The sequence below is a fragment of the Elaeis guineensis genome, chromosome 8 (assembly GCF_000442705.2).
Source record: "Elaeis guineensis isolate ETL-2024a chromosome 8, EG11, whole genome shotgun sequence".
NCBI classification, from domain to species: Eukaryota; Viridiplantae; Streptophyta; class Magnoliopsida; order Arecales; family Arecaceae; genus Elaeis; species Elaeis guineensis.
This window is the reverse complement of record NC_026000.2, coordinates 118,674,879-118,701,824: the sequence shown is the minus strand read 5'-3', so window position 1 is coordinate 118,701,824 and position 26,946 is coordinate 118,674,879. Positions and strand designations below refer to the sequence as shown.

The window sequence follows — 26,946 nt, the reverse complement described above, 5'->3', positions numbered from 1 at the left end:
TAACTTTCTAAACTGGATAGATAAATTATGCGGAGTATCTCGTATCATGGCACGGTGAGGACTTATCCTCTTAGCCCCTCCTTGACCTCGAGGGATGCCTTAGGGCCATCAGAGGGGTGAGTAGTAGCTGAGTCATGGGATTCGACTATAGCTTTGACCCTCCAGTAGCTTAATACTCTTGGACATCCTCTTCTCAGGCCTCGACGATCCAGATGTGAGGTGATGCACATGTGGAGGAGGTCGTGCATAAGATTTAGAGCCAACGATCTCAGAGCTTTCGAGATACCATCTATGATACGGTCATTGAGATTCTTCGAAATCCATATCTACGCGATCAGCTAGGCTCGTTGTTACAGCCATCACAATAGATAAGTTTATTAATATTTTTTTATTTATTTTAAATTTTTATATTTAGAAGCTTCACATATTTAAGCTTGAGTCTGAGAATAGGACTTAAGGAGTAAAAATTTAATCTAACTATCTAATCAATAGATCGGGAGTGTCTATAGCTCTGTATCATTGAATGAAATATGTAGAAATAATCTGTTCGACAATCGAAGTAATATATCAAAATATATACCTCCATATTGACATATATACTTTCATATCGAAACTTATTAATAATTCAGAAATAGGATCTAGGAGGTAACAATTCAATCTAACCATCCAATCGATGGCTCAAGAATATCTATTGCTCTGTATTATCGAATGAAATATATAGAAATAATCTTTTCGAGAATCGAAGTAGTATATCAAAATATATATTTTCATATTGACATATATATTTTCGTATCAAAATTTATTAATAATATTTTATTTTTTTATTACAGGATGCTAGGACATCCAGCTCTTATCTATCAGCTACTGAAGAGGACATACAGAAGTAGAAGGAAGATCTTACATGATTTTTTTTATATGTATGTAATTTTGATACTTATAAAGTAATATAAATTTATAAAATTATATAACTTATATTTTTAATATAATATAATTAATTTTATATTTATAATTATAGTAAATAATTATTATTTTATTTATAATAAGTTTTAAAAAATATAATTACTTATTATTGTGATTAAAATATATTTAAAAAAATTTAATTATAATTTTTTTTAAAAAAAATAAAAAGCTATTAGTGACAGTATTAGCGATGGTATTCATCATTAATAATTTTTAAATAAAAAAATTAAAAATAAAAAACTATTAATGATGACATTCTAAACGATAAATACCATCATTGATAATTTTTTAATTAAAAAATTAAAATAAAAAATTATTAGTGATAGTATTATAGATGACAAATGTCATTGCTAATAGTTTTTAATTATAAAAAAATTAAAAATAAAAAAATATTAGCGATGACTTTGATTTCGTTAATACCATCGCTAATTATCCATATTAGCAATGGATATTTTATCGTTGCTAATGATGATAATTAGTGACGAGCTTATTTTCGATAAGCTTTTAGCTATGGGATTCGATCGCTAATAGTATTAGCGATAGCAAAATGGTTATTAGCGATGAGCTTATTTTCATCACTAATAATCCATTTTCTTGTAGTGAATGTTGCAAAAAAAATTTTGGATATATTGCGACAGCAAAATGGTTATTAGCGATGAGCTTATTTTTATCGCTAATAATCTATTTTCTTGTAGTGAATGTTGCAAAAAAAATTTTGGATAAAATTATCTCTCAAAAAAAATTACACTAAAGCCACCCCTCCACCCCCCTCCTTCGATGGCTCTCATCCTCCCTTTCTTCTCCGAACTCCCCCCATGCCCTTGCAGCCCTCGACCGCCTCCCCTCCACCCATGCCCTTGCCATCTCTGGCCATGACCTCCACTTCTATGCCAGCATCGACCTCTCCTCCTTCGCCTCCATCACCGCCACCCCCTCTTCCGACGACCCAACCACTATCTCCATCTCTTGCCATGCGTATTCTAAAAATTTTGATTTAAATTTAAAAAATATAATAAATTTTTTTTCTTAATAATTTAAAATTTCATAAAATTTTATAGGGATATTTTAAAAATTTGATTACATATTACTAATAATTTGATTGTTATACCAAACATGTCAATCAAGATTCTCTGTAATTTTATTGCAATATTACCTGCATGTACCAAATACAGTAATCAATATTACTGACAATTTAATAGTGATAATTTATTTTGAAAGTAATTTACATTACTTTTCAAGATTATCTGGTGATGCACCAAATGCATCCTAGGAGTAGATTATTTTTATATCATTTGTCATGTTATATAAATAATAGGATATAATATAAACTAAGACTCTTCTTCTGCCAATCAAACAACTAGTTTATCTTTAAGTTATCCTTGCTTTTATCTTTTAAATTTCTACTTTTAGTTTTCTGGTAGAACTCTAGTTTACTGTAAATAGTAGAGTAACTCATAGCCCCAACTATACCCCACTTGTCCTCTTATTCTAACTAGGTGTGATGATAGTGAAATTTTTTGAAGATCAGGGCACACCGACCTATGCTACTATCACTATCCTCTTTTTCTTATCTCCTTTTTGGCTATCCGATGTTGATGGTGATATGAAATGAAATCAACTTGCTTATTATGATAGGACATATAGCAAGCAATTTCAAGCGTATTTGTATTTCAAACAAATGATTCAGATAAGGAAATTATAGCAGATTTGAAATTTTAGATAAGGAAGGAAGTTATAACAATCTCTTGATTTTTATCTCTAAATGAGCATAGATCCATGCTCTCACATCTATATAAATAAAGTCAAAGGAATCCTAGGAGAACAAGCTCCAAAAGAGAAAAACTCCCATAACTCAAAGCTCTTATAGTAAGATGCTATCAAGTCCTCATCCATCATTCTTCTCTTCTTTTTTGTAGGTCTATAGGTCTATAAGTAGTGAAGGCCGAGCCACCAAGCTTAAGACCAACTTGCCAAGAATAAGATCGAGGTAAAGATCAAAGTCAAGATGAAGACAAAAGGCCAAACTAAGAAGTCCATGGCCAAGCCATCAAGCTCAAGGCCAACATACCAAGAATAAGGTTGATGTGAAGATGGAGACCGAGATTAGAATCCCAAAGTCGGGTTACCAAGCTCAAGGCGAACCTGCCAAGAATGAGGTCAAGGTGAAGATCGAGACCAAGGCAAAAATCAAGGCTGAGGTGAAGATGGAGACCGAAGTGAGAAGCCCATGGCGAAACAATTAAACCCAAGGCCGACCTACCAAGCTTAAGTCCAACTTGCCAAAATGAGGCTAAGGTGAAGATCAAGGTCGAGATGAAGATGGAGGCCAAGGTGATAAGTCTTTGGCCAAGCAACCAAGCCTAAGGTTGAGCCACCAAGCTCAAGGACAACCTACTAAGAATGAGACTGAGGTAAAAATTAAGGCTGAGGTGAATCCCGCCGATGTTAGAAGCCCAAGGTCAAGCCACTAAGCTTAAGGATAGCTTGCTAAGAATGAGGCCCAAGTGAAGATGGAAGCCGAGGTGAGAAGCCCATGGCTTAGCAACCATGCCCAAGGCCAAGCCATCAAGCTCAAGGCCAACCTACCAAGACCAAGGCCAAGGTGAAGATCCAAGCCGATGTGAAGATGGAGGCTAAGGTGAGAAGCCTAAGACTAAACTGCTAAGCTCAAGTCCAACTTGCTAAGAATGAGACCAAGATGAAGATTGAAGCCAAACTGAGATGCTCGTGACTAAGCAATTAAGCCAAGGCTGAGCCACTAAGCTTAAGACCAGCCTGCAAAGAATGAGGCCAAGATGAAGATCAAGGCCGAGGTAAAAAGGAGGCTGAAGTAAGAAGCCTGTGGCTGAACAACCAAGCTCAAGGCCAACTTGCCAAGATGAGATCGAGGTGAAGATTGAGGTTGAGATGAAGATGGAGGCTGAGGTGACAAGCTCATGGTCGAGCATCCAACCCCAAGGCCGAGCCACCAAGCTTAAGGCCAACCTACTAAGCCTAAGGCTAAGGTGAAGATGAAGGCCAAAGTGAGAAGCCCATAATCAAACAACCAAACCCAAGGCCAAGCCACACTAAGCTAAAGACCAACCTATCAAGAATGAGGCTGAGGTGAAGATAGAAGCTGAGATAAGAAAATCAAGGTCGAGCTACCAAGCCTAATACCAAGGTGATGACTCAGGCCAAGCTATCAAAACCAAGGCCAAGGTCAAGCTATCATGCCCAAGGCCGAGGTGAAGCCTAAGGTCAAGATGATGACCTAGGCCAAGCTAGCAAGCCCAGGACTGAAATGAAAACTGAGACCAACATGATGATCTAAGCCAAACTACCAAGACTAAGGCCCAACTACCAAGTCCAAGGCTTAAAGGTTCAGATTGAGATGAAAATGAGGCAAGCTATCAAGCCTAAGTCCAAGGTGATGACCCAAGCCAAGCTACCAAGATCGAGGCTTAGCGACCAAGCCAGAGGTCGAGGTAAAGGCTGAGATCGAGGTGAAAAATGAGATCAAGCTACCAAGCGAAAGATCAAGGTGATAACCCAGGCCAAGCTACTAAGTCCAACGAGAAGCTATTGAGCCCAAGGCTAAGATGAAGATTGAGATGAAGGTGATGACTAAGACCAAGCTACCAAGATTGATGTCAAGCAACCAAGCCAAAGGCTAAGGCAAGAAGTCTAAGATAAAGCTCCTAAAGACTGAGCTCCTAATTTAGAGTTTCCACAGACCGAGCTCCCATGCAAAGACCCCAAAAGCAGAGCCCCCAAAGGCCGAGTTTTTAATACAGAGCTCCCAAATACCGAACTCTCAAAGGTTGAGCTCTTAAAGTAAAGCTTAGAAGCCAATGTGAGGAGCCCAAGACCCATCGCCCCAGAGGCTGAGCTCCCAATCCAGAGCCCCCAAATGCTGAATTTTCAAAGCTTGAGCTCCTAAAGCCAACCTTAGAAGGCCAAGGTGAGGAGCCCAAGACTGATCCTAGGGTCAATCTAAGAAGGCTGAGGTGAAATAGCTGATCCGAGAAGCTCAAGGTGAAATGACTGACTTGAGAAGATCAAGATGAAATGACTGATCAGAGAAGACTGAGGTGCATGTCGATCAGAATCAAGCCAACCAAAATAGGATAATATTTTAACTACTCTAATCTTCTCTTATATTTTCTCTTTACTATTGATATTCTAAGCCCTTCCTAACTTAAGCATCGAAGTACTCGATTGGAGTCAATCCAAAGAGCTTTTCTCTTTTTTCCATATGCAGAGCAATACCCCTCTTTGGATTGACCAGCGTCCTCCAGGCCACCATAGTCGGATAGAATTTTGGCAGCAATAGGTGGCGGTACCCAAGAGAGCATCAAACATAGCCATAAGATATGTTATCCACCCTTCTAGGGCCCAACAAGCTTGCAAGCTTGTTATGGGAAACACTTTCAAAAGCATTATAAATGCTCATTGACTAGACCAAAATAGCACCAGGTTAGATGACGGGAGTGCCAATTTTACCTCTATCCAGTTTGATGCTCCATAACTTTTTTGACATAAAAAATATGCTTATCATGGAGTAGGTTCGTATTTGGTGCCAATTTTTCCTCTATCCAGTTTGATGCTCCATAACTTTTTTGACATAAAACATATGCTTATCATGGAGTAGGTTCATATTTGGTTGGTGAATCAAGTCATGCATTCTAATCCAATTAATTCCAAATGTTGTCATGTTAACACGGTGGTTGATTGATCTATTGAAAATGTGAATAAAGTAGGTCAAAATCTACCAGTTTTGACAGCCTGAACATCTATGCTATAAAATAAAAAATAAAAAATAAAATCTTTGCTAAAACCAGTATCCTAATATCCTAATGGTTTAATAAATTATTGGTAAAATATACAAAAAATGATCAAAAAAGTTTCTAATAATAATTAATTTTACCAGCAATTTATATCACCCGGTGGTAAAGGTGTGTTGATGATCCCCTATTTGTTGTGTTTGATGGAATGGGATGGTTTTTTTCCTCAATTATCCACCCAATCCCACTTACAACTCCTTTCTTTTCTAGAAACCTTATTTATTTTTACAAAAAATTATTAATAGAGGCTAGCAATGCCTAAGCTTGAAGGAAAATTCTCTGCCTAGAACCCAAAACTTGAGGATGGTCCTCCTTGGACGGCATATGAGTAACATATATGCAAGAGATTGAGCAACACATGATAAAAATGTGTGGTCATTAAGGCTGCGTAGCCTCAAATTTGGTACGTCATAACCAGTAAATGGTAAACATAATTATTTAAGAACAAATTGATTCTTGGTCCTTTGTTTCACTATCATTGTATAATTAGATTTTTCGAGTAATGGAAGATATATAATGCACTTGGTGTTCTCTCTGGAGCTCCGTAACAGAAAAATAAAAAAAATATCATGTCGGAAGCTGGTTGATTTATAGAGGTTGCATGTGAATGCACGAGGTCCACATAGAGAAAGGCAAGAAGGATGAGAAGAGATTCAACGGTTTTGAGTGAATGTCCCCTCTTTTTAAAGCTCACTTGGAGCCATCCATTAGAGTCCAAATGTCATCAATTAAAGGCAACGTCCATGCACTTCTCAATTGAAAAATATACATTTAGACCTAAGCAAGAGAGTGGATGACATGAGAGAGAGAGAGAGAGAGAGAGAGAGAGAGAGAGAGAGTATTGTTGCCATGAAATCAAACCTAACTGGATCAAATTGAGCAAATCCTTCATAAATGGTATAAAAATCAGTTCAATAACCTAGAAGTAGCCTCCAAATTAAGACCCAATTAATCCAAATTAAGGAGGCATCCAACCTAAGCCAGACCCAAGGTAGGGTGGGCTCAGGATCTGCTTCAATCCAAGTGCATAACACACAAATTGCCATGTTCAACAATAGTAACAATCATGTAGCATCCTGGATCAATAGACTACTAATTACGAGCTATGGCACATGCATTATTGGTTTTAGCATCACCCAACATGGTAATGATGAGTCCACCCTACAGGTTCATGGAATGTATGAATTCAATCTTCTAGCCAGTCTAGAACTTGGAATAATTTAATTAGTAACAACTCTAATTCCAAAAAGAGAAGAGCATGACTCATGATGCATTTTATGAATACATAATATATTAACACCAAATGTTAATTAAAGACGACTACCATAGGTCAACTATATCTTATAATGTTTAGGTGGGCACGCTAACTAAAAAATCATGTATGTAAGAATTAAAGTAATGCTAGTGTGGATTTGATGGGAGCGTGTGGACGAAGAACTCTTTGTAGAAGTGTCATTCATTAATTTTCAAGTAATAAACTATTGACATCCGAAACTTCTACAAAGCTTACATTCACCAACCGTGAGTATTTTAATATGAGTTTTGCTTAAAGGATGCTCTCGTGGAGTTCGGACTTTTTGCGGTGCATGCTTCGTGTTGCAAAGGAGACTCCTTGTTGCATGACGTGTACCGTGCCTGTCGGATTGTAAGTGATTCTCGAAAAAATAGAAAAAGTTAATAAAAAAATATTTAATTAGGAATGTTTTTAGACAAAGGGGATTTTGTAAAAAGAAAATAATTAACATAAAGCACTCATTATTTCGCCAATAAAAAAGCTCCCAGCCAAACTCATCTTCCACTCTCTCCCTCCCCTTGTTCTCCTCCTCCTCCTCCTCCTACTTCACCATCATCATTATTGATAAAACTTGCATGGTTGTTGAGGTAATACAAGAGGCTTAAAAAGTGGATCGAATGGATGGGAAGAGACCTCTCCCTCCCAATGATCCAGAAAAGAAAGAAGTCGTCCAAAGTTTTTTATCATGCACATCAGCTCGAGCTGATAATGAACTTTCTGCAATGGTATCAGCCCTTACGTATGTGATCAGCTCAAGCTACCAAGCAAGAAAAGGAGAGGGGGGAGGCGAAGGGAAAACTGCAACGATCGAGGCCAAAATCTGGTGGTGTTGGGGTCTGGTGCAAGGGAAATTTGTCAACCTTTTGAAGAGCATGGTATAATAGCCTCTCATTGCACCACTTACTTCTACTTGCCATTTAGTATATATAAATGGCCCCTAATGGTGTTTTTTTTCCTTTTTCCTTCTGTTGCCTTTTGACCAGGAAATACAAGTGATCTTATTAACAAGTTTATTCTCTTTCTTCCTTTCTTTTGTATATGTGTGTTTTCTTATTTTGCTGTAATAATATCTGTGTGCTTATTATACTAAAAAATACCTTACTATTGTTTTCTAGAATCTTAGTGACCGGCTATCCAGATGATTTTATAAGAATTCAGCTGATCCTTGGCTTTCGCAGTTCAAAGCCAGGTGAAAATGAATGAGATGTGAGGTAGACTTAAATACATGGATGCTTAATCGTAGTTAATTGTGCTATTTTTTCTGATATTGCACTTTTTCTTTTTTTTATTTCTGATTTGTTTCGCTAGGATTTGTTTTGCCTTGAAGCTTTCCATCTTTTTGTATTCTTATCAACTTTGGACGATCAGGTTGCGCCTAACCTCCGGACCTTCTTCCTCTTTTTCTGTACTTTTTGATATGGAAGAAAAAATAATTCCTAGTGGTTTTCCACTATTTATGCTCAAAAAAAAAAAAAGAACTATTGATTTTTGAACATGATGCATGGGCATATTTATATCTATAGGTGATAACTAAAAGATATAGTCAAAGAAATTTCAGAGGTAACTATAGTTCTAATGCTGCAGTTTTGTCATGGCTTTTACTATCTATGTTTTTATTTTTTTAGCTCCGTTAGGATGGCTTTTGTTGCTTTATTCTTTCATATTTTTTAAAAAAAATTATTCATCTAATTTGGTAGAAGGAAGTAATTCTCTCAATTTGTTCAGCTCAAATCTCTTAAAAAAAATTAGAAAAAAATAAAAAATTGATGAAATAAGGTCTAGATCTTATTTTCTATTATTAATGAATAACAAACTGAGATACATAAACTCTATTTTACTAAAGAGATCCGTTCTTATATAATTCTGACCAAATTTCTTTTCTAGTTAAAAGAGACATAACTTTCCCAAAATAGACAGATGCAATGGAAATAAATATGAAAAAGCTAAAATCCTATAGATCTTAATTTTTTTATCGACTTTGCCTTCATTCTCTCCACCTAATTCTTCCTAAATTTGAAGATACGCTTGATCAAAGTCTTTTTATAAAGAAAAATTTTGGTTAGAAAAGTTTTGATTTAATCAATCTATTTAAGACCTAAATAATAGAATTTGACCTTGATCACTTAATGCAATACATCCTTCAAAGGATGGGGCTATGTTGTAGAGATCAAAAAATTATTCGATTTTTTTAAAAATGATCATTTCAATCGAATGTCATATGATCAGTATGATCTTCAAAAATTTGGCATGTGATTCAGCTTCACCATGTGATGGATCTTGACCCTATCTAGTCCTTTTCTTAGTAATCAAAGTGGTCCACATCGAGACTAATGATTCTTTTGGATCATTATTATAAGAAATTAGGATTTTATTGATGAGTTTAATAGTGGAAAAATAAAGTTTTCCTCCAAAAACAATGTGCATATATAGCACCAGAATTAGTTGCTTGTAAAAAAATTGTTAAAACTTTCTAATTGTAATAATATTTTTAATGTAATAATTTTTAATATTAAAATATAAGTATAGTCATCAAAATTTTTGCAAGGATGACTATAAAAACTTTCTTTTGCTACTAGTCCAATGCTATAAATATTTAGAGACACTTTTATGACTTTTAATAGCCTCTATTTTTTTGGCTAAGAACTTATTCTTGGTATTGAATTACATGTCAGTGGTACAGTATAAGAAAAATGATATACTAAATTGATGGCTGCAACTATATCATCACCTTATGAATATACTAGAACCCATTTTTGCTCTCTCTCTCTTACTCTCTCTCTAACCTGAAACTGTTTTGGCATATGAAGGAACACACAGAAAGCACTATAGAGGAGTAAGGCGAAGGCCATGGGGAAAATGGGTAGCTGAGATAAGAGACCCAAAGAAGGCAATCCGTGTTTGGTTAGGCACCTTTGACACAGCTGAGGATGCAGCATTAGCTTATGACGAAGCAGCACTAAAGTTCAAAGGCTCCAAAGCTAAGCTCAACTTTCCAGAACGAGTCCAAGATCAAATTGATCTTGGCTTCTTAGTATCCAAAGACATTAATCCTGAACCAATCCCTAATATCATAGTCCCCTCCTACCCAGACCTTATTCAATATGCACAACTTCTCCAAAGCAGCGATGAGGATTTACAAAATGTGGCCTCTGCACTATATGTTAGAGAACCCACCCTTTTAGGGGCTTCTCAGGTGCCACGAGCTTCTACCTTAACATCCCCATTGGCATTTCCACAATTTGGACCAAGCTCATCCTCTTTGTTGAGCTCGAGGACTAAAGATGATCAAGGGGAAGATAGTACAGAAACTAGCCAACCAAGAGAGTGAAAACATCAATTTAGTTGGTGCAATGCAATAGTTTTAGGGACAAGAATTGAGGAGAGGTTTATATGGTCTATTGAAGATTTTGTGTTTTTTTATAGATCTTCAATTCGGTTGATTTTTGTATTGTCTATTTGCCTTTATTTTTGATCATCAACTAGGTCCTGTATTTGGTTATTGAATGTAAGGGTGGTGATAGGTCAGATTGGATTCACGAATTAGGTTTGGGTCATAAAATCTGTATCAGAACCCTCTATTTTATTTGTACCCATATCCACCTACTAATTTATTTAAGTTTCCATCGCAAGTTATATATGTAACTGAAAAATTAAGCAACATGGTGTTCAAAGATCATAGTCAGTAAAAACAAATTTAACTTCAAATATCATCATAATTACAATAAACATAGAAATTTAAAATGTACAATAGTTGTAGGCTAATTAAAGATAAAATAATTAAAATACAATCTTATAACCAAAAATCTCATGGCCCACCTTGATCTATAAGTTTTTTTAGAAAAGAGTGAAATGAACCATATGAAAAACTTAAAGAAATACCACTATTTTAGATATGCCAGAGCTGGTTGGCACTTGACTGGATCATCGTGGGGGATCCATTGGTTTCAAGAGCTAAATTTAAATCCATCCATTTGGAATCATGTTGATTTCAGATTAATCCAAAATTGACCTGATTGCTAAAAGGCCCCATCCAAATTTATTTGTTTATGGCAGATTTGATTCAGAATTGGTTACACTATCCTAAAAGCAATATGGTCATGCATGTGTCTTTCTCTAATTGAATCTATTGTATTATTTCTCAATATGAATCATACGCCTTGTGTGTATCTTTATTTAAACTTACAATATGACATTCTATCATTATTTTATAATAAAACAAATCAGCTATTAGGTGCACATAGTTTTTTACCTTTTTTTTTTTCAAGAAATCATCACATGTGAATATTAGGCGACTTAGCTTTATGCCGCTAAACTAGTCATATTATGTGAAAGAGGTTGTGGATAATATATAATAACCCCATTAGCAGCTTGCATATTCTCGTGATACTACAAGTGAAATTCCTACAATGGTAATGAAGAAGGCAAAAAAAAAGAAAAAATAAACTTGGAAGGATGGAATTCATGAACGTTTCTTCAACCTCAAAAAATTTGAAGGCTCTTTAGCGCCCCAACAAAGTAATACTTCATTGTAGGGGATCCATTAGCTTCAGGAGCTAAATTTAAATCCATCCATTTGGAGTGATATTGATTTCAGATTAACCCACTAACCTGATTGCTAAAAGGGCCCTTCTAAATTCATTTGTTTATGGTGGATTCGAATCAAATTTGGCTACTCTATCTTAAAAGCAATAAGGTCATGCATGTGGCTTTCTCTAACTGAATCCATAGTATTATTTCTTAATATGAATGATATACCTTCTGTGTGTCTTTATTTAAGCTTATGATATGATATTCTATTACTATTTTATAACAAAACAAACCGGCCATTAGGTGCACATAGTTTTTTATCCTTTTTTCCAAGAAATCATCACATGTGAGTATTAGGTGAATTAGCATTATACCGCTAAACTGGTCATATTATATGAAAGAGGTTGTGGATAATATATATGCACCATTGGCAGCTTATATATTCTCATGATACTACAAATAAAATTTCTGCAACAGTAATGAAGAAGGTAAAAAAAAAAAGAAAAAAAAAAGAAATTTAGAAAGATGGAATCCATCAACTTTTCTTCAACCCCAAAGAATTTGAAGGCTCTTCAGCTCCCCAATAAAGTAATACTTTGGACTGCAAATTATTTGACCTAAATCTCTTTGCTACATGCAGCTTCGGTATTTTATTTAAAGTATTATTTTTCTTAATTTATATGCATATTATGTCATCATCAACACTTAATGATGATGACATGTTTCTCATACCTATCTTGATTATAAAAATCTTGTAGAATTTGTCATATCCTTCCAAACCATCCCATAGTTTAAACTTTTTTACATGGTTAGAAGATGGATGTGTTGGTGGAAAATCTTTTAAAAAATCATATTAAAAATTATATCAAAAAATAATAGATTGTTTCAAAAATTTTGAAATATAATTTTACAATAAAAAATTGAAACGAGATGGCTTGATATGATATTTGTTTGGCACATCCCTAGGTATAAATATTACCTCTTTTACAAGTAGTTCCGAGTATGCTTTCAATATACAATAAACACACACTCTATATTAGTACCTTCAAACTCAACATCGGTACATAAAAATATGGAATGATCCAATGGCTCCTTTAATTGCCCAGAATAAAAATTAAAAATAATAAAAGGATAGAAAGAATAAAGAGGGTGTAGAAAAGAATAGAAGAAGAGTTAATACTCTCATTAAAAGATCAGCAAAAACTAATCAATACATATAGGAAATTCTTTATCGTATGGAAAAAATATGAAGTTGAGCCCCTCGAATAGAGTGTCTAATAACCTCCATGTCTAAACGGGATTCCTAGCAAACTTGTTAAAATATTTGCACAAGAAGAGGAACATGATAGAGAGAGAGAGAAAAAGATAGGAACATGATAGAGAGAGAGAGAAAAAGATCTTTATATTTCTGTTTCAATCACATTCAGTATATCTTAAAGATTATATATACTAATATATAAACTAGTCCTTATAAAGAAAATAATATAGGCTAATACAAGATCATGCTAACAAAAAAAAATATTATGGACTAATATAGATTGTCATGTGATCTCTAAAATCATATAATCTTTAAAATCATATAATCACCTAAAATCATACTAACAACACCCCCCCTCCTCTCCCCCATCAAACTCAAGATGGTATTACAGATGCCAACTTGAGTTTAGAAACCAGATTATGAATGTACTCAGAAGCTGGCTTGGCAAATCAGAAGCTAATATGATAGACCAAGAGCTGACAGAGTAGCTCAAAATTCAATCTGATAGACTAGTGGGTCAAGCTGATATGATAAAATATAATCTAATATGGCAGAACAGGAGCTGACATAGCAACATAAAACTATTATAGCAGATCAAAAGATGACTTAGTAGCTCAGAACTTGATATGGCAAATTGATTTATCAAACTAATATTGAAAAAATAGAATCTGACATGGCAAAATAGGAGTTGACATAGCAGCTTAGAAATTGATGTAGAAGATCAGCGAGCTGATGCAGCATACTGATATATTTAGCAATACTGATGTAGCTATCTAACGTGACAGATTAACACCATAGAGTGACATGCTGATTATTGTGGCTATTTAGATGACGTGGTTGTGAGAAGATACATAGAAGGTGGCAGTTGCAATAAGGACCAGCACTTGAAGAGAAGATAGCCGAAAGTTGACGATCCTTACAGATGAGGCATCGTGAAAGAAGCAAGAGACCTTCAACTAGATGGTGAAAGAGCTAAAGGTAGCAAGTAAAATTGAAGATAGAGAGGAAGAGGCTGAAAGATGATGAAAAGAGATGACTGAAGATCTAATCTGAAGACAAAAAAAAATGGTGAAAAGAAGCTACGCATTCATAAAAAATAAAGGATCTTTAGATATTAATCTATCAAAAAATAGAGAATCTATAGATGCACTGAAAAAAGAGGATTTACAGAAAAATAGATATCAATAGATGGCAATGGGATCTTCAAGACTTCCTATAGCATAGGTGGAAGAGGTGATGATGACATAATAGGTGAGTGGTGGCTCTGATATCATATTAAAATATTTATAGAAGAAGTAAAAAATAATAGAGAGAAAGAGAGAAAGATCTTTATATCTCTATTTCAATCATATTTGATATATTCCAGGGGTTATATACACTAGTGCACAGACTCCTTACAAAAAAAATAATATAGACTGATATAGGATCATACTAACAAAGAAAAATATTATGGATTAATATGGATTGTCATGTGATTTTTAAAATCAAGTAATCTTCCTAAAAAAATCATATAATCTTCTAAAATCATACTAACTAGACTTATGAAAATCCAAAAATTTAAAGACCCTTGAGATTTTTGTTTGTTAATAGAAAATCTTAATTTGAGATTTCTTTAAGATCACTACAAAAAAACAGACTATTAGTGATGGCTAACTACCATTACTAATAATCATTTTGCCATCGCTAATAGTATTAGCGACAGTAAGCTATCACTAAAAATCTGACAAAAATAATCTCATCACTAATTACCATTATTAGCAACAACAAATCCACTATTGCTAATAGTGATAATTAACGATGGTATTAGTGACAAAAAGCCATCGCTAATAATTTTAATTTTTTTAATTAAAGTGTTAAAAAATTATTAGCAATGATCATTATCGTCGCTAGTGTCATCACTAATAGTTTTTTAATTTTTAATAAAAAATTTAAAAAACTATTAGCGATGATATCTACCATTGCTAATGCGCTCGCTAATAGTTTTTAATTTTCTTAAAAAATTTATAATAAATATTTTAAAATCTATTTTAATCATATTAATAAATAATAATATTTTTTTAAAATTTATTATAAATAAAATAATAATTATTTAACATAATCATAAATATAAAATTAATTATATCATACTAAAAATATAAATTATATAATTTTACAATTTATATCACTTTACAAGTATCAAAATTATGTACATATAAAAAAAAAATCATATAAGATCCTCCTCATCGTCCTCCTCATCCTCCTCCTGCTTCTGTACGTCCTCTCCAGCAGGTGGTAGATGAGAGTCAGATGTTTGAGCATCCTTTAACGAAGAAAAATAAATTACTATTAATAAGTTTCGATATAAAAATAAATATATCGATACAGAGATATATATTTTGATATACTACTTTGATTCTCAAACAGATTATTTTTATACGTTCTATTTGATGATATAGAGCTATAGACACCCCCGATTCATCGTTTGGATGGTTAGAGTGAATTTTTACCCCCTATATCTCTTTTCCAGACTCAAACCTAAACATGTGAGACTTCTAAATATAAAAATTTAAAACAAGTAAAAAAAATTATTAATAAACTTACCTGTTGTAATGGCTGTGACAATGAGCCCAGCTGATCGTACAGATACGAATCTCAAAAAATCTCAATAATTGTATCGTGGATAGCATCTCAGAAGCTCTGAAATCGCTGACTCCAAAATCTCTGCACGATCTCCTCCACATGTGCGTCAGCCCACATCTAGATCATCGAGCCTTGAGAGAAGTATTGAACTGCTGGAAGGTCGAAGCTGTGGTCGAATCCTATGATCTGACTCCTACTCACCCCTCTGATAGCCCTGAGCCATCCATCGAGGTCAAGGAGGGGCTGAGAAAATAGATCCTCACTGTATTGTGATATGAGATACTCCGTATAATCTACCTATATAGTTTAAAAATTTATTAGTCTATATATATCAGTATATATAAAAATTTGATAAATAATATTTTAAGTTGTTACCGTGATCTGTCGAAATTGAGGATCTAAGTAATCACCAGTCCTTGTAGACTGGTGTGTGGCCTCCCATATTTGCAACTGCCCTGATGCACGATTCACTACCGTGTCTATAATAAATAAATAATAAAATTAAATTAATTAAAATATATATATAATTAATTTAATATAAAATTAATTTAAGTATAAAATTTTTATCAATCTATCGGCCACAGCATGTGTGCCAATGGAGCTGCCTATGTGCTTGATCGGATACTGCTGGACAACCGATTCTATCATGCCCTCTGCTACCTACAGAGTACTCCACTGGTCCAGAGGCCTCCCATATGTCCGTCCGCATCCAGTAATCTGTATAAGACTTCCAGTCTAATGATGACTCGAAATTGAAGTGCTCTATGATGGACTATCGAAGGCTGTATAGCTCATCCCGAAACCTCCGTATGGCCACCTCCTCGAAGGTCCGACGGCCAGCCTCCTCATCTTGAGGAGTCTCGAATCGATAGTATCTCTATAAGTAGAAGTAACTGTGTATTAATAAATAGAATACAAATCTACATGAATTTAAAAATTAAATATCTTTAACTTACCAAGAACATCTTTCAAACTGCATTACGAGTCCTCGATGGCTAACTGAAGAACTCATTCCTCGATCCCGACATCAATCATCGAATGATGCGATAACCACATGAGGCACTCTAGTCTCTGTAAATGTGCTGCAAAATTTATTTTGAACAATAAGTATTAGATTCTAAAATAACTAAAATTTAAACATATTCAGTGAAGATATATAGTATTTACTTATGGCTCTAAATGTGGATGAGTTCTCTATCCTCCAATCGAGTCAGAGGTACCACGAGCTGGACGGTCCTCTACCATACTACTAACTCTAAGAGCCGAACGCTGCTCCATATGAGTGTGGGGTCACTGATGACCCCACATCATCCGAATCTGAGAGTATCAAGACATCATAAAGAATGTTATATTAGATAATAAAAGATAAAATAAATAAAAGAGAATATCTAAAGTATCAGATTTATCATATGGTATGTATGCCATAAAACCATACAAGCTAGCTGCATGAGAGCTCTCTCCTCGACTATGACGGTTCCGACCTCAGAAAGTCATCTGCCACAGATCAAGAACAACATTAAAGAAGTTATATATGTTCATAAAATCTAATCGAGTATATATAAATAAAGTCGAATAAAGTCGAGTATATATGTTCATAAAATCTAATCTTCGACACCCATCAGCTTTAAGACATCATATGGGTATAAGAAAAAGAGGCTATAGCAATCTATGGAGCCAGTCCTTTCAATATCCATTTAGTTTAGATCATCATCAAGAAAAATAAGAAGCAACCATAAGAATATAGGGGCATAAAAGTCAATTCAACTTCCATCGCATCTGATACCATCTATTTAAAATGATTCAAGATAAGTATTTAGATGTTTGGTACCCTTTGAATGTTTGATACCCTTCGAATGGGTGGCAATGCAAGAAAATATTTAAAATGAGTCAGAAGTCCAGAAGTTCATCGCAAGTGAGGAGTACTACTCATCAGCCTCTTCAGATGTTTGGTACTCCTCGAATTCTTCATCTGATTCTTCTCTTCCTCCTCTTCTTCCACTTCTTCCTCTTCTTCCTCTTCTTCACCTTCTTGATAAGATGCTCCTTAAAAACAAACTTAATATGATCTACCTTCTTATGTGGCCATCATGTAGGAGAAGTTCTAGAGCATCCAACTCTGCATACATCAAGGTTATGATGGATCAAATTGATCATCAGTATGACAATTCTCAAAAGATGCTGTGCTTCACTCAGTTATAAGTTCTACCGAAACTCCGAGATTTCTGCTTGTCAAATAGTATGCCAAATTGGACTTCATCTATTTGAGATACCCTCTGAAATACTTTCATACCATTGAGATGCAGGGGTGCACGATCCTTCTCTATCTGATTCTTCCTAAAACTGTCCCGCAGCTTTCAAAAAGGCTGATGCTCGGGGAGATATTGATGATAACAATCAAACCAATAGGACTTACGACCATACTGAGTTGAAATGATTTTGTATTCTCCATATAATAAGGACATGCTAGCATCCCATAAGTGCTCCATCCTGACAGCATCCCATAAGCAGAAAAATTATTAATAGTCCACATCAATGTAGCCTTCATTACAAAATTTTGCTTCTTCGATACATCAAATGTATGTATGACATCGGACCATAAAAATTTTAGCTCATCAACAAGAGGCCTTAGATATACATCAATACTTCTACCAGAGTATCATGGTCCAAAAATAACTAATGTAAGAAAGATGTTATGTTCTTTCATGCATATCCCAGGCGGCAGATTATATGGAGTAATAAAGACTGACCAATATGAATAAAAGGGCGTTGCATGATTGAACGATGTAAACCCAACCGTAGATAGGTCCAGTCAAACATTGAGTGATTCCTGAGCAAAGGGTGGCAAGCATCAAATTTTTTCTATACCTTATTGTCTGACAGATGACTCATCATATCGATGTGCTTGTGAATTCCTTCTTTATGCCATCTCATCTGCCTGGCAGTACTCTTAGATAAATAAAGCCTCCGAAGCCTAGGAATGAGGAGAAAGTATCGAAGAACCTTATATGGTATGTCCTTCTGATTTCTGTCCTCTTACCTCGACTTAAATCAACTTTCACCATATACGTCACATGTACTCTTTAGTTAGTCCTCCTTGTAGAAAAGTATGCAATTATTACTGTATGCATCTATCTTCTCGTATCCTGTGCCTAATCTTTTCACCATTTTTTTTAAAGCATAGAAGCTCCCAACAAACTTCTCATCCTTCGGTAGCATCTTCTTTATTATTACTACCATTCTATCATAATAATTGATCGTCATATTAAACTCGATCTTCAAGTTCAACAACTCTGACACAGTTGATAATACAATATGTATTTCACAGTCTGGCTATAGTGGTTCATCAGTATCTTTCAACATATGATAGAAATTGCCGCTGTCAGTTTCTGGATCGTCCTCTATATCCCAGTCAAATTTAGGACCAGCCGCATCCATAACCATATCTACCATTCTATCTGTGTCTCTATCCTACTGATGACTTCTAATCCTTGCAATTGTCTTCCATATCTCTCCATGCAGGTATCAATACTTGTAGGTTGATATAAATCTATTCCTATATAAATGGGCAATTATTGTATCCCTATCAAGAATTTTCTATTAATACATCTCTTACAAGGACAACAAGCCCGTCCTTGAACTAAGAGTGCAGCATTCTCAAAATATAATCATAGAAGTATTTGACACCCTCCTTATATTTAGCAAAAATCATCTTATTGACTACTCGACGGTCCATCCAACTATGGTCCATGCCACACCATCTAAGGATTCTGCATATCCAAGTACAAGACAAAATACTTATTAAATATTTTGTCATTAAAATAGCTTACATAATAAATGTATCCTATTAATAATAGGTATAAAAGGTCCTATCTCATTTAAGAATTATATTAACTCTATAGGTCAATTACAGTAATCAAATGATACGCAATAAGGATCGAAAAAAATTTGACAGTATTTTTTCTTAGTTCTCTCCATATGGCTAAAGATACATGAGGAGAATTAAAAAAAAATACTATCTGAAATTTTTTTTGAATTCTCAACATATCGTTTGATTATTAAATTACTTATAAAATTAATTATAATTTCTATCCGTACAAAAATATATAAATGTATGGATACCGTAAAATATATACATTAATCAAAAGATGTGTCTATCATTATATGCAATGCAATACTTTTAAAATTTTTAAAATACTGAGTTTTTAAGTAAAAGATATTATTACAAACGGGGATGGTCGAGATACGCATCCCGTGCATGCAGACTTGGAGGTTACCAAATGACTAGACTGTGCGAGCACACCAGCATGGCATCTAGGCAAATCCCATTCTAGAGGTTCCAAAGTATCAAGAAGATTGCAAATAGAGCTGAAAATAGGTCGGAGTGGGCCAGACCACACCCTTTTTTGAGTCTGGTTCGAAAATTTTTTTTGGACTTCAGGCCAGGCCTAGGACCTAGAGTCCAATCATCAAGCTACTCCGACTACCATCGAAGTAGATGAGCAGATCAAAATCGATCTGATAATGATCCGATCTCAAATCCTTGCCGTCGAAGGCAATAGGACTACTCTCACAAGAAGAGCTTCCCAAAGTAGTTCCACCTCTCGAGAATAATATTAATTTAAATAATATTATTAATAATATTATTTAAATTAATAATATTTAGATTCAGATATTATTAATTTAAAATTAATAGATAAATATAATTTTAAATATTAAAATTTAAAAAGATAGGAACAGGTTGTAACGACAGTGACGAAGCCATCACTGTTGCTAAAAATCACCTGACGGCTCCGACTACGGCATGGGTCTGGTGGTAGGTCAGAACAGATCCGACAGTGGGTCGGTGATGCGGCGCTTAAGCGGTTGGGCATCCGAAGGGGACAGGCGAGGGCGATGGTCTGACAGGGCAGCATGGCATTGGGGCATGAGAAGAAGAGGGGAGGTCAGATCCGGCAAGGAGAAGCTCAATCCGATGGGGCATGGCAACAAGGAAGCAAAAGGGAGGCCAAGAAGACGAGGGGAGGTCGGGTGGTGGGACGACGGCACCGAGACACAGCCGGCAGTGCCGAAGAAGAAAGGGTGGGGTCGAGAAGCTTCGATCTGGTGTGAGGATGTTGGATCCGAGGCGAGGACGATGACGCAAGGTTGGGGGGAGATAGCTGAGGCTCGGGGAGGCAGGAGGTAGCCGAGGGGCTCACGATCTGACGGACAGGGGCTCGAAGAGGCGGTCGAGGGCTCGGAGAAGCCCAATCCAACGACGGGGGAAGAGGGAGATCAGAGGCGATCGAGATATGTGGGCTGGGGGCTTGGAGAGACGGTCAGAGGCTCGAGAAGGGGAAAATCGGAGGGAGGGGGTCGGACACCGGCAGGAGAGCCAACCCAGAAAATGAGAGAGGGGTGGGGGAAAATAAGAGGGGGGTGGGGGAAAATGAGGGTGCGTGGGGAAATAAAAAGAGGAGAAAAGAATTTAGGATTATTAGCCACAGAAAAAATCATCGCTAATAAGATCACTCCGTCGCTAATAATTCTATGGGCAAATTAAAAAAAAAAAAATTACTTTTTATTAGCGATGGCAAGTATTAGCAATGCAACTTGCCATCACTAAAAGCCAAAAATATCATCGCTAATAATTTTTTTTTACGATGACATAATTATTGGTCGTCATTTATCGTCGGTAAAATGTATTATTAGCGATGACAAAATTATTGTCGTTAATAACCATCGGTAAAGGTCCTTTTTCTTGTAGTGCAGAATCAGTTGCTTGTAAAAAAATTGATAAAACTTTCTAATTGCAATAATATTTTTTAATGTAATAATTTTTAATATTAAAATATAAATATAGTCATCAAAATTTTTGCAAGGATGACTATAAAAGCTTTCTTTTGCTGCTAGTCCAATGCTATAAATATCAAGAGACACTTTTACGACTTTTAATAGCTACTATTTTTTTGGCTAAAAACTTATTCTTGGTATGGTATAAGAAAAATGATATACTAAATTGATGGGTGCAACTATATCATCACCTTATAAACATACTAGAACCCATTTTTGCTCTCTCTCTCTCTCTAACCTAAAACTGTTTTGGCATATGAAGGAACACAGAAAGCACTATAGAGGAGTAAGATGAAGGCCATGGGAAAATAGGTAGCTAAGATAAGAGACCCAAAGATGGCAATCTGTATTTAGCTAGGCACCTTTGACACAGCTGAGGATGCAGCATTAGTCTATGATGAAGCAGCACTAAAGTTCAAATGCTCCAAAGCTAAGCTTAACTTTGCAGAACGAGTCCAAGCCCGAATTGATCTTGGCTTCTTAGTCTCCAACAACGATAATCCAGAACCAATCCCTAATCTGATAGTCCCCTCCTACCCAGACCTTATTCAATATGCACAACTTCTCCAAAGTAGTGATGAGGATTTACAAAATGTGGCCTCTACACTATATATTAGAGAACACTCCCTCTTATGGGCTTCTCAAATGCCACGAGCTTTTACCTTAACATCCCCATTGGCGTTTGATGAGTTATATCCACAATTTGGATAAAGCTCATCCTCTTTGTTGAGCTTGAGGACTAAAGATGATCAAGGGATAGATAGTAAGGAAACAAGCCAACCAAGAGAGTGAAAACATCAATTTAGTTGGTGCAATGCGATAGTTTTAGGGACAAGAATTGAGGAGAGGTTTATATGGTCTATTGAAGATTTTGTGTTTTTTTATGGATCTTCAATTCGGTTGATTCTTGTGTTGTCTATTTGCCTTTATTTTTGATTATCGACTAGGTCCTGTATTTGGTTTATTGAATGTAAGGGTGGTGATAGGTCGGATTGGATTCACGAACTAGGTTTGGGTCAGAAAATCTATATCGGAACCCTCTATTTATTTGTAGCCATATCCACCTATTAATTTATTTAAGTTTCCATCGCAAGTTATACATGCAATTGAAAAATTAAGCAACATGAGTTCAAAGATCACAGTTAGTAAAAACAAATTTAACTTCAATTATATCATCATAATTACAATAAACTTAGAAATTTAAAATACACAATAGTTGTAGGCTAATCAAAGATAAACTAATTAAAATATAATCTTATAACCAAAAATCCCATGGCCCATCTTGATCTATAATTTCTTTTAGAAAAGAGTGAAATGAACCATATGAAAAACTTAGAGAAATACAACTATTTTAGGTATGCCAGAGCTAGTTGGCACTTGACTGGATCATCGTGGGGGATCCATTGGTTTCAAGAGCTAAATTTAGATCCATCCATTTGCAATCATGTTGATTTTAGATTAATCCAAAATTGACTTGATTGCTAAAAGGCCCCATTCAAATTCATTTGTTTATGGCGGATTCGATTCAGATTTGGTTACACTATCCTAAAAGTAATAAGGTCATGCATGTGGCTTTCTCTAATTGAATCCATTGTATTATTTCTTAATATGAATCATATGCCTTGTGTGTATCTTTATTTAAACTTACAATATGACATTCTATCACTATTTTATAATAAAACAAATCAACTATTAGGTGCACATAGTTTTTTATCTTTTCTTTTCAAAAAATTATCACACGTGTGTATTAGGTGAATTAGCATTATGCCGCTAAACTAGTCATATTATGTGAAAGAGGTTGTGGATAATATACAATAACCCCATTGGCAGCTTGCATATTCTCATGATACTACAACTGAAATTCCTACAATGGTAATGAAAAAGGCAAAAAGAAAAGGAAAAAAATAAACTTGGAAGGTCAGAATCCATCAACATTTCTTCAACCTCAAAGAATTTGAAGGCTCTTTAGCTCCCCAACAAAGTAATACTTCATCATGGGGGACCCATTAGTTTTAGGATCTAAATTTAAATCCATCCATTTGGAGTCATATTTATTTCAAATTAACCCAAAACTAACCTGATTGCTAAAAGGGCCCATCTAAATTCATTTGTTTATAGTGGATTCGAATCAAATTTGGCTACACTATCTTAAAAGCAATGAGGTCATGCATGTGGCTTTCTCCAACTGTCTATAGTATTATTTCTCAATATGAATCATATACCTTCTGTGTGTCTTTATTTAAGCTTATGATATGATATTCTATTACTATTTTATAATAAAACAAACGGCCATTAGGTGCACATAGTTTTTTATTCTTTTTTTTTAAGAAATCATCACGTGTGAGTATTAAGTGAATTAGCATTATACTGCTAAACCGGTCATATTATATGAAAGAGTTGTGGATAATATATAACAAACACCATTGATAGCTTACATATTCTCATGATACTATAAATAAAATTTCTGCAACGGTAATGAAGAAGGCAGAAAAAAAGAAAAAAAAGATATTTGGAAAGATAGAATCCATCAACGTTTCTTCAACCCCAAAGAATTTGAAGGCTCTTTAGCTTCCCAATAAAGTAATACTTCGGACTGCCAATTATTTGACCTAAATCTCTTTGTTACATGCAGCATCAGTATTTTATTTGAAATATTATTTTTCTTAATTTTGTATGTATATTATATCATCATCAGTACTTAATGATGATGACATGTTTCTCATACATATCTTGATTATAAAAGTCTTATGGAATTTGTCATATGCTTCCAAACCATCCCATAGTTTAAACTTTTTACATGATTAGAAGATGGATGTGTTGGTGGAAAATCTTTTCAAAAATCATATTAAAAATTATATCAAAAAAATAATAGATTGTTTTAAAAATTTTGAAAGATAACTTTACAATAAAAAATCAAAGGAGATGACTTGATATGACATTTGCTAGGCACATCCCTAGGTACAAATATTGCCTCTTTTGCAAGTAGTTCAAGTATGCTTTCAATATACAACAAACACACACTCTATATTGATACCTTCAAGCCCAACATCAGTGCATAAAAATATGGAATGGTCCAATGGCTCCTTTAATTGCCTAGAATAAAAATTGAAAATAATAAAAGGATGGAAAAATAAAGAGGGTGTAGGAAAAGAATAGAAGAAGAGCTAATACTCTCACAAGATCAGCAAAAATTAATCAATACATATAGGAAATTCTTTATCGTATGGAAAAAGTATGGAGTTGAGCCCCTCGTATAGAGTTCTAGTCTAATAACCTCCATGTCTAAACATGATTCCGAGCAAACTTGTTAAAATATTTGTACAAGAAGAGAAATATGATAGAGAGAGAGAGAAAAAAAGATCTTTATATTTCTATTTCAATCACATTCAATACATCTTAAAGATTATATATACTAATATATAAACTAGTCCTTATAAGGAAAATAATATAGGCTAATACAAGATCATGCTAACAAAAAAAAATTATGGACTAATATGGATTGTCATGTGATCTCTAAAATTATATGATCTCTAAAGTCATATAATCACCTAAAATCACACTAACAAACCCCCCCTCCTCAAACTCAAGATGGTATTATAGATGCTAACTTGAGTTTAGAAACTAGATTACAATGTACTCAGAAGTTGGCTTGGCAAATCAGAAGCTAATATGATAGACCAAGAGCGACATAGTAGCTTAAAATTCAATCTGGTAGACTAGTGTGTCAAGCTGATATGATAAAGTATAATCTAATATGGTATAATAGGAGCTGATATAGCAGCATAGAAACTATTGTGGTAGATCAAAATTGACTTAGTAGCTCAAAACTTGATATGGCAAATTGATGTATCAAACTAATATTGAAAAAATGAATCTGAAGTGGCAAAATAGGAGTTGACATAGCAGCTTAGAAATTGATGTAGTAGATCAGTGAGCTAATACGCATACTGATATATTTAGCAATACTGATGTCGCTATCTAATATGACAGACTAACACCATAGAGTGACATACTGATTATTGTAGCTACTTTAGACGACATAGTTGTGAGAAGATATATAGAGGTGGCAGTTGCAATAAGGGCCAGTAGTTGAAGAGAAGGTAGCCAATGTTGACGATCTTTACAGATGAGGCATATGGAAGAGCAAGAGACCTCCAATTAGATGGTGAAAGAACTAAAGGTAGCAAGTAAAATCAGAGATAGAGAGAAAGAGGCGAAAGATGATGAAGAGAGATAACTGAAAATCTAAATCTTGAATGAAAAAAGTGATGAAGAGAAGCTATGCATTCATAAAAAAAAAATCTTTAGATATTAATCTATCAAAAAATAGAGGATCGTAGATACACCAAAAAATAAAGGATTTACAGAAAAAAGAGATCAATAAATCGGCAATGAGATCTTCAAAACTTCTAGACATAGCAACGATGGCCATAGCATAGTGGAAGAGACAATGACGACATAATAGGTGAGTGGTGGATATATTTCAAGGGTTATATATACTAGTGTACAGACTTCTTATAAAAAAAAAATATAGACTGATATAGGATCATACTAACAAAGAAAAATATTCTGGATTAATATGGATTGTCATGTAATCTTTACAATCATGTAATCTCCTAAAAAAAATCATATAATCATCTAAAATCATACTAACTAAACTTATAAAATCCAAAAATTTAAAGACTCTTAAGATTTTTATTTGTTAATAGAAAACCTTAATTTGAGATTTTTTACTATGTCAATATATATAAGATCTAATTAGATTTTAACTTTTGATTCTTAAAACTAATTTACTTAGCAACAAACTTCATGTTGTTAGTTCAGCTGGTCGGTACCTTTCTCTCTAAGTGATATCAGGTTTAAATCAGAATATTTTTGGTGAAACTCAAAAATCCATTCTACCGTACTAGTCAATTTGACTTTCTTTTCACCTCTCATAAAATGAGATATATAAATTTAGCTTTATCATGTGTCACACTCCTCTTTTCTTTTTTTGTATGAATATGAACTTTAAGAGCTTGTCCGAACTTGCAAATAGATTATTGGAAGAGGAAAAAAAAAAACCTCCCACATGAAGACAAAAAGGTGAGAGGAAGGATGGTAACAAGAGTGAAGAAACTAAAGTATTAATTGATTTAGGTGATGCTATCAAGCTCACCTTGAATTTAATAAACTTGAGCTTGAACTTGACTATTAAGCTTGAAATTAACTTCAATGTAAGTTTGAGAAAACCCTACGCTTGAAATTGATGTGTATAACTTTATAACTATAGATAATCAACTAATAAAATAGATTCAATAATTGTCAGGCCTATTGGGTGCAATTAAGGCTTAAGTTAGTAGATTATTGTAATTGTTAGAATCATGTTAAAATATTAATGTAAGCTCAAATTTCTCTGACCTTCAAACTTGAGCAGAGCTTAGTTCAAGCTTTATACAAGCAAGATTGATATCGGCTCTACTTATCATTATCAAGCCAAATAAAATATGCTTGTATTTGGCTCACTTCAAAATTAACCTTGATCAAGTAATAGACTAACTAAGCTTGATCTCAAACTTCATGCTCAAAACTATATTTTTTAGGCCCAAGCTCAATCAAGCTTTACTCAATTGCAGCAGTGCAACAAAAAC

The 26,946-nt window shown here is 34.5% G+C and overlaps 2 protein-coding genes across 2 annotated transcripts in view; both read left to right on the top strand.

The window, feature by feature from the left end:
- Window positions 1–3,050: 3,050 nt before the first annotated feature.
- Window positions 3,051–10,678, top strand: LOC105049753 (uncharacterized). The gene is made up of 4 exons (XM_073242784.1): window positions 3,051–3,176; window positions 7,569–7,667; window positions 7,796–7,955; window positions 9,888–10,678. The coding sequence occupies exons 1-4, from the start codon at window positions 3,051–3,053 to the stop codon at window positions 10,406–10,408; spliced, it is 906 nt and encodes a 301-aa protein (XP_073098885.1). The 3' UTR covers window positions 10,409–10,678.
- A 9,607-nt stretch (window positions 10,679–20,285) lies between these two features.
- LOC105049744 (uncharacterized) overlaps window positions 20,286–26,946 on the top strand; it is a 31,326-nt gene continuing 24,665 nt past the window's right edge. The window contains exons 1-2 of the mRNA XM_073242783.1: window positions 20,286–20,628; window positions 21,690–21,910. Of these exons, the coding sequence (XP_073098884.1) occupies window positions 20,286–20,628; window positions 21,690–21,910 (564 nt within the window). The remainder of the gene's footprint in view (window positions 20,629–21,689; window positions 21,911–26,946) is intronic.